This window comes from Molothrus ater, chromosome 2 (assembly GCF_012460135.2).
Source record: "Molothrus ater isolate BHLD 08-10-18 breed brown headed cowbird chromosome 2, BPBGC_Mater_1.1, whole genome shotgun sequence".
Classification (NCBI taxonomy): domain Eukaryota; kingdom Metazoa; phylum Chordata; class Aves; order Passeriformes; family Icteridae; genus Molothrus; species Molothrus ater.
Window position 1 is genome coordinate 11,576,947 of NC_050479.2, and position 11,766 is coordinate 11,588,712.

General features: G+C 41.7%; 1 protein-coding gene across 1 annotated transcript; it reads left to right on the top strand.

Annotated features, from left to right (window-relative positions):
- The first annotated feature begins 3,222 nt into the window (after positions 1 to 3,222).
- TASL (TLR adaptor interacting with endolysosomal SLC15A4) lies at positions 3,223 to 11,283 on the top strand. Its single transcript, XM_036388753.1, has 2 exons — positions 3,223 to 3,281; positions 10,267 to 11,283. Exon 2 carries the CDS (start codon positions 10,268 to 10,270, stop codon positions 11,141 to 11,143), a length of 876 nt encoding a protein of 291 aa, XP_036244646.1. The 5' UTR covers positions 3,223 to 3,281; position 10,267; the 3' UTR covers positions 11,144 to 11,283.
- Positions 11,284 to 11,766: the final 483 nt, after the last annotated feature.

Sequence of the window (11,766 nt, forward strand, 5' to 3'; positions counted from 1 at the left end):
TGTCTTGAAGATAAACTCTTGAACTGAAATAAAAAAACTAAGGATCAGAACTACTTAGGATCAAAATTAAAGCAATTTCCTCAAGGAAATTCCTTATGAGTAGAATAATGAGAGAAGGAAACATGGTAATTTACTTGAAAATTTTTTGGTTTTTTTTTTTTTTTTGGTGGGGGGAGGGGATAGGGTTACACAGTCTTGATATATTGGGTTTCCTGTAGTGAGTTACACTGACAAAAATAATTTGGCATGGCCTCACAATCTGAGCTACATTTACGGACGAAGAGACTGACTGAAAGATTCCCTAAGGTGCTGAAGCTTCCTTCTCTCTCTCATCTGTTTCACTGGGCACATGAGGCACAGCCCACGTGGGGATCTTTGCAAAAGGGGTCAGGTGCTTGTGTGTTGTACCCAGCCCATTCAGATCTGGATCTGGCCCTCAGAGTGCTGCACTCAGAGCAGTTTATAAGCCACATGGCAAAAATTCATACAGGACAGTGCTTGTTAGCTGAGGATAACTCTTCCAATGTCAGGAGTGAATGTGGAAAAGGTTATTAGAATACGTGGGTGTCCTGAGAGCCTAGACTGTCAGGATGTTAATGTGCAATTTCAGCGACAAGAAATTACAGTTTTATATCTCCCTTCCATAGGTACACAAAGCTACTGTGCAGAAATGCAGACAATGTTTGAGTTCTTCTAGAGAACTGAAAACATTCCACATGCATGACAAAAAAAGGTCACTTATTTTATGCAAATCTAAGTGCCTGAAGATAAGTCTTAAATCCATACTTAGATAAATCTATGATAGTAGATTGATTTTACAGTGCTTCTGGATAGCTGTGCTATTCTGGCAATAGAAGCACTTTAAAATATCTGTCCATTTGTATCTTCCTGGTTTTGCATGGATTTAGATTATTAAAAAAATATTTTGAAAACTCTCTGAGGACCATTACAGAAATGCTTTTTTATACTACCAAAGCTTTTCCCCAACAGTCTAATAAGAAATATTGAGCTTCAGTGAATATAGAGCTCTCTGGATCTACAAAAGAGGTAAAACCTCACAGAGATTTATTTCTTACTTTCCTCAATGCATTTCATCCAGGTAAGGAAACATGGGAAAAAATTATTGGGCCAGAATAAATGTGAGAAGGCTTGAGATTGGTCCATAGTACCAATGAGAGATCAGAGAAAAAATTACAATAATGTATTAATGTTAATGTTAAGCATAAAAGAGTTGGTCTGTTACGACAGTAGCTTTGTTTCCACTGTGTCTTGGTTTGAAAAGACACGTGTCTGCTAAGGAAGGCAGGAGCCTCCCCTGAACTGGAAACTGAAAACCCCTCCCTCCAAAGTGTTATAAATGTGAAATTGAGAGGGGCTCTCAGGCAAAGATATGGGAGCAGGAATAACAGTTCTTTATTAGGGAAGAAAATAAATTAAAAAAAAAAAACAACAACAAACAATGCAGTAATACAAACCAACGCTGACAGAGTCAAAATATGGCCTGATACCCTTGGGGTCAGGGTCTCGGTAGCAGTCCAATTGGAATGATGGCTGCAGTCTTCCTGGAGTGGCAGGTGTGGTTCTGTTGGAGCAGTGATCCTGTTGAAGGGTTTACTCTTCCTGTGAAGATCCAGTGGGAAAGGCAGCTGTTCCTCTGAGAATTCAGTGGAAAGGCTGTTCTGGTGTCCTGAAATCTCAGATTATCCAGGTAGGAATGCTTGGTTCCTTCCTCTGGGCAGAGGTTCTCCCCATGGGATGATTAATTTTATCAGTCATTCAGTGACAGTCGATGGCCTATTAACAGAAGATGTCTCTCCAGAGGGAGGATTGGTTTGTGGAAGATATAAAGAAAACTGCCCAATTAACAGAAGATAACTGCCAGACCTCTAACAGATGGCAAATAGAATACATATTGCCTTGCAGTCTAGGCCACACAGGGAGAACTTTTACAGCAAAGATAGCTGATGAGACTTGCATTAAACTGCCAGTGTTGTCCAGTTTTTGTGCTGGTCCAGTTTTAGATGCTGTTGATCCTAGCATGGCATATGACTGGGTACAATATCACTTGTTAAACTGCTCTATGAATTAACTACAAATGTGTAGGTAGGGACAGAATGACACTTGTATTTTTTTCATGCCTATGTCTAAGAAGACTTTGGAAGAAGTCTGATATTATCCCCAATCGTATGTTGCATCATAGTGAATAATTAGGAAAATGACATTAACAGAAGTATTGTTTCTGGCTGGCAGAGGTGGAGGCTTCTGAGAAAAACACATGGTACTGAATGAGGAAGTTACAATTCAGTGAGAATTAAAATATATTTCTAATAGATTTCTCTTATTATTGCAATGTATGGATGCATAATGATGCCTTTTAAAGCAAATTCTGTCTATCCTATTGGGATCAATTCAAACAGTCCAGTTATGTGTTTCAAACAGTATTTGTCTTCTGCCCATAAGGAATACTCCAACACCAATCTCAAAGCCATATTCACTGTTCTCACACCTTACACTTGCTGGATGAATTCCTACTTGCCCCAGGTATTTTCATCCACTGCCCCTCCCAAGACAAACTTCCTGGCTATGGTACTGAGTGCTTAAACAGACAAGGCCTAACTTTCAGATCTAACTTGTCCTGACAAATGTTGTCAAGTTTGCCAAAGCAAAACCTGAGAAAGACGCTGTGCTGTGCTGCTTGGTGGAAAATTATATGTACAAGGGTCTGCAGACAACAAAGTAGGTCTGCTGTGCAATGCATTTTTGCTTTGGCACCTCACTCTTCCAACCTATTTGGCCTGACAATCTTGACCTGTCAAGATGTCTCGCCATGTCAGCTAAAAGGAGAGTGATGGCTGAAATGGGGTGCACTGTAAGCTGCCAACAGATGAACAGTTTCTCTAAGATTGTTCTGAGTGTTTGACTCACCAGGGCTTTTTTTTTCTTACAACAGTCCATCTGCCTGGACTGACAGTTTTGCAATCAGCTATTTTAACAGTACACAGTTTCACAATGAAGTTTTATTTGGACATAAAAGAGGAAGCAAGTTCAGCGTGTTGCAGTTCAGTCAGTTATAAAACCCCCTCATTTCCTAAGGGACTTTCTTTCTATACTTCTTTGCTATAGAGGTTTAGAAGTAAAACAGATGTTATCTTCGAAGTGCAATTAAAAAGGAAATAAAAACAGAACGTTGCATTTTGGGGTAGGACAGACCCACAGGAAGCTTCAAACTAGTTAGAAGACATCAATTTTTCTGTACCTGGCCAGCTGCTGTATCTTTGGAGGTAAGAACTAAAATATTCTGCATATTATATAAATGTATGAAAATGTTGCCCTTGCTTATCAAAGTGGCTTGGTTCTGTTTGTGTGGCACCACAGTTGATCGTTGGTAGAATGAGAATGCACTTTTTCTGTTTTGAATGCACATGTGTTTGCAGAGTCTCAGCTTCTGTCCACAGACACTTACTGCTGCCTTAAGAAATGATGAGAACATTTCTAAGGTGCCATTTCTAGGGTGCCATCTTCACAACCATGACCAACTGTGGTTGCAATGAGACTTCAAAATGAAAACAAAATTTTTCCTCTGATACTCTAAAGACTTTCATAAAATCAGACTAAACTGGTTTTTCAGCTAGTGAGTCTTACTAGCTGTGTTTCTTTTATAATAATTAAGATGTTGTTATTGAAATTTCTGTGCATGTTACTGTACTAAGTAATGTCCTCCAACTGGAGTACTCTATTTGTAGATTATAAATAAAACCAGGCACCAAAATAGATTACTGTGGGCATCATATTTAAAAAAAAGTTCATAAGAAGAAAGATGAGACTTGTCTGAGAACACAATGATGTTAAAATTATAAACAAAGAAATTAATTTTTTCCAATTCCCTGTGAATGTCCTGGTTTGCTGCAGATTCACAGCTTGACAAGGGTATACATGCACAACATGCCTCCTCCATTCCTTCCCTCCTTCTGGGAAACACTTTCATCCTTTTCTGTCTTTCTTGCTTTACCATTTATTCTTTTAATTTCTAGAAAGTGTGTTCTCTTCTGTAAGAGTTCATGTCAATTTTTTGCCTCTCTACTTCAAAAGCTTAGATTCAAAATGTTGCAGTACATGTAGTTCAGTCATAACAGCTAACAACTCATTAAAATTAACACAGACATCCAGAGACATGAAATTATTTCCACACCAGGAAGAAAATGATAAAAGCACAGGGTAGAAATATTATGTAGTCAAGTCTTCCTTATCAATGTAGAACCTGATTCTTTCCTGCCTCAGATTTCACGCTGTTGTTTACAGCTGTGGGTATGAGATGTAAAATGCTATCCAACCAGATTGATGGGGTCCTAAACCAACTTTGTATAGACATAGATGATGAAGAAAAGTATGGAAAATTATGAACCAGGCTTGGTCTGTATGATGTTTTAAAGAACTTGAACTGGGTGGAAAAAAAACTTGGGTGGAAAACTTTGAGAGCTCAAGAAGCTACATTTACTAACAGTAAATACAGTTTTCACTGTATTTTAATGGAAGTATGTCCTCCCCAACTCAATTTAAAGATACAACAGCACTCAGAAATACACTGAGAATGTATTTATTTCTAAATTAAAGAAGCTGAATGCTCCTGAAACTCATTGCCATCCATTTAGCATGATCAAAAATTGGTAGGCGTTTGTATAACAAGAGCATTCAACAGTATAGTAGACTTCTTGGGGAAGATGTCTCCCCTCTTGCTTCATTTAGCCTGTCCTTCCAGCAGATTCCCTCATACTCTTGATATACAGGATTATTATTCTTTCAAACCTACTTGTTCCCCTTGAACCAGCTCACATTCCCCCATGGGTGAGGTACTCCAGCTTTTCTACATCTCTTCAACTGTTGACGTGTGAATAAAGAAGATGAACAGGGCTTATATTTTCTCCTGCAGGAGGAACAGAAGATGAGAGTCAAGAGAGATGTGGGGAGGGACAAGAGTGGTTTGGCTCACAATGACTGCTTAAAGAGCCTCTTGGTGCATCTCCTGTTCCCTGGATCTTCCAGAGCAACAGCCTCAGGGAGAGGAAATAACAAATGTAGTGGGCAGCATTTGGATGCTTGTGCAAAACCACCCTCTGGCTATTCATCTTCTCCTCTGCTGTGGGCAAAGTGAACCACTCCTACATCAAACAGCAGCCACTGCTATTGTAGAATTATAGTCAGAGAGAAGCATAAGTTGGAAAGGACGTCAAAATATCATCTGGTCCAACATTTCATGGGAGAGGAAGCCTAGATGAGATTATGTAGTGTCACTCATGCATTGAGAATGACACAGGAACAGGCGGGAGGCAGTATTGTAGAAAGACCAAAGAAGATTTATTCAAGAGAACCGTGTGGTTTATACAGAGTGATGCAATAGATTCTATTTGATTGTCTAACTAACAAAAACATCTTCCTCACACACTGTCCTTGAGCGGAGCAGACAGACGAAGTAGAAAAACACCACCTGCAGATTGTTTATACTTAACAAGTTATCACATCCTTACAACTCCCTAAAAATTCTCACAAGCTGCTGTGAGAAACGCTTGCTATTTCTTTCTCTCTGTCCATGGTATCCACAATGTAGAACCTTGTCCAATCCCACCTTGAAAACATCCAGCAAAGGGGACTCCCCCACGTGTCTGGTGAGGTTGTTCCAGTCATTGATTGTTCTCACTGTAAAAATTTCCTTCTCTTACCTCTTATCCCTGGGAGCACTGGGGACATGGTTTAGCAGTGAACATGGTGGCGCTGGATGAATGGTTGGACTTAATGATCTTAGGGGCCTTTTCCAACATATGTGATTCTGTGATTCTATTCCAATGCAATTTGTGCTCATTGTCTTCTCCATGTGGCTGCTTGTGAAGAGAGAGCCTCTGTCTTCTTTGCAGTTGCAGACACTGGAATACTATGATGAGCTGTCCCCTTCCCCACGTCTTCTTTTCTCCAGGGAGAAGGGTCCTAACTCCTTCAAACTTTCCTCACAAGGCAGCTTTTCCAGCCCTTTGATCATCTTCTTGGCCCTCCATTGGACCATCTCCAGTCTGTTCACATCTTGTCTGAATTTTTTGGAACCAGAACTGGATGCTCCAGGGGCAGCCTGACAAATGCTGAGTGGGAAGATCCTGTCTCTATCTCAGCCAGCTGTGCCCCCACAGGTGCAGCTCAGGATCTGATTTTCCTCATTGCTGCAGCCCTGCTCTGCTGGCTCAGGGTCCCCTTGTTGTGCTCCAGCTCCTCTCAGCAAGGCTACCCAGGCACACAAATCCTGTGCTGGGCTCTTTGGTTGTGTCATCCAGTGCAGGAGCTGCCACTTGCCTTTGTTATCCTGATGCTCTTATTGCTGGCTCACCTTCCAGCCTGGGCAGGTCCCTCTGTAAAATGTGTCCATCTCACCACAAGATTTGGTGTCATTAACATTCCCTTTACCCAAGCCAAATGAGGTTCAGATACCAAAGATCTGTAGGCTTCAGGCATTAAGGAGAGGCTCTACTTACCCATGTGCACAGCTCATTATACTGCCTTCTTCACTGTCCTGGTTTCTCCGTGCTGGCTGCACTGAGGCTTCCTGGGAGCTGTTCCACACTAGCCCCAGGGGAAGGTGAGATCTGGGTCCTGCAATACTTGTAAGCTTGCTCTACAGACTATGCTGCTTGCCAGGACTCTTGCATGTGTGTCTGGCAATCTGAGGTGGATCCCACACCTCACTGAGGGGATGTTTGTATCTCCACAAACTGGAAAAATGTCTCTTAAAATAGGGAAAAAAATCAGACAGATCCATAGGATTTGAGTTCTCTCAAGACAGGGAGACTGCCATCTGGGATCTCATCTAGTAAATCAGCTAGAACTCAAGGTATACTCTGTGATAAGAGCTGAGCTCCAGTCTCCAGCAGCACAACTTTAATGTCATTCAGAGCCCTGGTCAGGGATCTGAAAGCCAGACATATGCAACAGAAGATTGTCTCTTCTATGAGTTTCCATCCCCTCCTTTTGCAATGCAGAAGAATGTCTCTTTCCCCACTGAGCTGTGATCTCAGTAGGCATGATGTTCTTTCCATTCTCTCTAGTAACTTTTCATCTTGCTTAAGTTTTTGAACAGGACACAATTTATCATATCTCTGTGCACACTTCTCAGGCTTTCCGTAAGTGCTTATCCTGAGCCAAGAACTCCCTTTCTGTTTTCCTGCTCTCAGACTGTAATTTGAGTTCTTTATGCAAACATTGGCACTGTCTGCAAGCACTACAACCTAGCAAATTTGCTGCCACACACTGGTAATACCTCTGGATTCTCCATGTGACCTTAAACATTCATCCTGCCTTCAGGCTTTTCTTCTGCTGAAGAACTGAACAAAAACCTCGAGGAAGACATAGGAGTTTTTAAGATCATCTGACTGTAATAAAGACTATGTCAGATAGAAAAGACAGTGTAAACCAGGCAGTCTTCTCCCTCTATCTCCACTAGGCTTAGACAGAGTGTAGTCAGTGCCCATTGCCAGGACATTAGAAACACAAGGAAAGTTCTTTTTGTTCACCTTATACGCAAAATGTGTCAGATCACAATTGTAAAAGGGACTGGTTTTCCTTGTGCAACAAAAAGTTACACAATTATTTTCAGGAGGATGTAAGTGAAATCTGGATTTAAGGAGCATGAAACCCAAATATTGAAAGACATCAGATATAATCTCTGTGCCCTTGGAATCCTGGTGTGCATGGAGAGGGGATTAAGAGAAGAGGCACGAGAAAGCAGAATTAATGGAAACTGCAATCCTTATCAGATTTAAAATGCAAAAATTAAAGGTGGCAGAGTTGCATGACAGTTGGAGTGATGGGATAATAACTTGTCAGGCATATATTATATTAAGTACTAGGACAAGAAACACCAGAGATACATGCACCTCCCTTTTGCATTCATGCTCTCAGCACTCCTATCAAAATTTCTCTCAGATTTCCATGCAGAGCTGGGAAGAGCCAGATCAGTGTGGCAGCCTTTGCCAGCCTCAGAGGCCAATCTTGTAACTCATTCAGCAGAACACACAACTCTGAGCACAATGAGACCCTAATATTTTTGAATTTGCCAATTCTTTTGTTTCCACTCCTCTTCTGAGTGTGCTCCAACATTCTTAAAATAAGCATAGCAGAATGGAGTGCAAAGAAATGAAACCAATGGTTTCATTTCCCTCCTGTAGCACCTTATGGCAGAAACAAGTCACATCTGGGGAGCAGGAAAGACCAAAGTGTCACATGCTGCCTGAGCACAACTGCCCTTGCCTATGTTGGTTGAGCAGTGGACAGGCTGTATGTTACATTTCCACTCATTTTTCCAAATCCACATTAAAAATAACATACAAATGAATGCATAACAGTTCCAGATTCAAGCTAGCCATGGTTAGTAGTGACTTTGCAATAAGGACATCTGGGCCTGCATAGAGGAGGGAAGGGAGGGAAGAGAAGCCTTTGCAAAAGGGGAACAGAAGCAGAAGACAGAGTTGATAACCTGAGCAGCTCTAACATTTGGGTAAGATTTCTATGGGGGCACCTTAATTACAGCTAAAAGCCAAAGCAAGACAACAGCACCATATTACAAGAACTGCCAAGCCCCAAACATGATTTTCCTCCCTTCTGTGTAAATAGGTCACTTTTAATTAAATGTTACTGACTGTGGGAAATCTCACACAACTGGGAGCAACAAAGAGAATCCAGGGTCACCAAAGCAAGTGTTTGGACACATCTAATTCCCATTAATATTTCTGCCTGAAGGAAGGTTATTTTCACCTTTCTCTTCTACCTTCTTCATGGTGTGGAAGTGATTCCCTTCTCCCAAGGAAAGTCTTGTCTCACACTGTGACATTTATGCAAAGTCTATCTCCATGCTTAGACAGGATTTAGCCAACAATTATTAGTGGAGCATTTTGCATTAGCAACTGTGACACATGAAAACTTTACTAAGAAATGAGAGTCCCTTCACTCTTGGAAAAGACCATTTTTATTATATATAAAAAAAAAAAATAATTATTTTTACTTTAAATCTGCCTTCTCTTTGCTGGACCAAACAATTTCTTTAGAACATCTTTCCCATTGATTGTATCCTTGACATCTGTCCAAAAAAAAAAGACAGAGGTGGATTTAAAACAATTTTTTTGGTAGTCCAGCTGCCAAAGCTTGGGAAGGACATTTACAGCATGTGTGTCCTTGCTGGAAAATCCTGTCTTTAATTACTAACATTTCTGTGCAGCTTTTGGGTCTGAGCTGCCTGCTCAGAGAGTGGAGAGAGTTAGTGACTGCTGGAACCCAACTGTGCCTTTGCATGCAATGAAAACTGATTCCAGAGCTGTGGTATGGCTAATCCCACAGTGAAAGAGCGAGCTGGAGTACTTCTGAAATGTGCACTTTCCTGTGCATTGCACTGAAATCTGTCTCCTCAAAAGTACCCCGCAGATATCTATGTCTAGGATCTAGTTTAAGATCCTTTTATAGCAACTGGAGAGTGATAAGGAAATCTAGGACACAATTCATTTCATTTTGATTTAGGTGGCTAAACCAGGCCAGATGAATCATGCCTCCAAAACGTTTTGCTTTTTCCACTGACATTTTCACGTATAAAATGTAGAGACCGTTAATTCCATCCTGATGGCAATGCAGAAGTGCAAAGTGCAAATTTAATGGTCTGAGATTTTTTAATGAAAAAGGAACAACACCTACAGTTGTTGATTAGTCTGGAAGAGAAGGGGTGATACTCTCAATATGAATATCAAATCACCAAAGTTCAGAGGCAGCTAACAAACCACACATAACAAAAGTTGCTTCAAATCATATGAGACAAAGGGGAAACCCCTGACTTCTTAAAAGCATATAAGAAAAAGGGGGAAACCCCTGGCTTCTTAATGAACTCCAGGGCAAAATTAGATGCATTTTAGTGTAAGCTATTACAGCAGCTGTTTCACAACAAAAGACTTCTTGTTCCTCTCTCCACATCCATTGGATGCATTGGATGTGCAATACATTGTGTTATACAAGATATGCTTTGGTGAGATTCAGCACAACAGGGACACTGGCTGGTCACTTCACTCACTGACTCAAGTGCCCAGTAAGGCAGAGACACTCCTGTTCATGTCCAAATTGGAGCCATCTCTTTGCAGCTAGTAACAGACTGGTAAGAGCAATCACAGCTCAGGGAGTTTAAAATGAACATTTTGTAATTAACTTCTTCTTATCATTTTTGTGTCTGCTGGTGGTTCCTTTCCCTTGGAGAAGGATGCTGTCAGAAGGTTACCTTCACAGAATCACCTACCTTTGGGAAGACCTGAACCCTGCACTCTACGAGAGTTTGCCTGATGAAGGGGTGTATGAAATGAGCTCCATTAGTTATTCTTCCACAGGCGAAGCACAAGGAAAAAGCCTCCTTCAGAGATGCAGATCTGCTGGCAAGCACATTTCCTCAGTCTGCTCTAGAGGCAGCAAGCACAGCAGAAGGCAGAAGGACAATCTCCCACAACCTGTCCAGCACCCAACACCCACAGGGCAGCCACCTCCAGCTACGCATGTCTGTGAGGAGCTGACCAAAAAAGTCACCTACCGGGTTCCACCTTCCTGCAAGAGCATTTGCAAGAACTACAACGATTTGCATATAGCTGGGGACTACGTGGTGCCAATCAGCTCGGTCACCACAGATTTTGCTTGTGACAGTGGCATAGGCCCCTTCTTGGAGTCCTCGGAGATCCCTCCGGCCATGGAGTCCGTGAAGGCTCCACCCATGAGTGACACCATCCGCAGGCCAGGCCAGGGCCACTCCTCGTGCTGGCGGCTGGCCAGCCTGGGGCCCCACCTGCAGCCCCTCTCCGACTCAGCCCTCAATGAGTACCTGGAGCAGAAGCTGCTGGAACTGTACAAGCAGTACATCATGGACAGCACAGCCAACAGGGCATCTCCCACCCAGATCCTGGCCTCGGAGCTAATCATGACCAATGTGGACCAAATCAGCATGCAGATATCCCGGGAGAGGAACATGGAGGCTGTCAAGGCCAAAGACATTGTCATTAGCCGCTTCTTACAAATAGCCAGTGGGAAGGTTTCCTCAGAAATGAGCACACCTACTCTGCATATCTCCCAATACAGTCACATTAATCCTTAGTGTTGGAATGCTAGACAGATTTTATGTTCTTCAAAGTTGGTTTTTGGTTTAAGATACTTTCTGCTTAATAAAAATTTATTTACCATCCACCACTTAAATAAAACCTTTCAGTACATATTAAACGAGTAAAACTACCTGTACTCCTGTGCTGTGCAGCTCCTACTGTGGACCAGTAAGTTATTTTTTTCTTTTAAGCTTTTTTAATGAACCTCAGACATTTAAAAAAGTTTCACAGAAAAAATTACTAAGAGCATATGAAACTCTTCCAGGTGCTCAGGTGTTCTCTTTCTGCCCCACATACTTGAAGAATCATTTCAAATTCCCTCTCTCTGGCAGCTGCCATCCTACCTCTGGGTCTGTGCTTATGCAGGCTTACACTCATGTGAGGACAAGCAAGCACAGTGATGGCACAGCCACAGAAATAAAGAATTTAGGTTGTCATCCACTTCACCTCCCTGCCCTTAAGGGTTTTACTTGAGGACATCCCTCACAGAAGGTTTTATAATTTGTTCTTAAAGATATTAAGGGATAGACAGTTTACAGCTCTTTCTATGCTAACCCTAATAATTTAATTGGTGTCTTCCTGTTCAAGAGCTACCTTCCCTTTTTGTGAAGCACAAGCC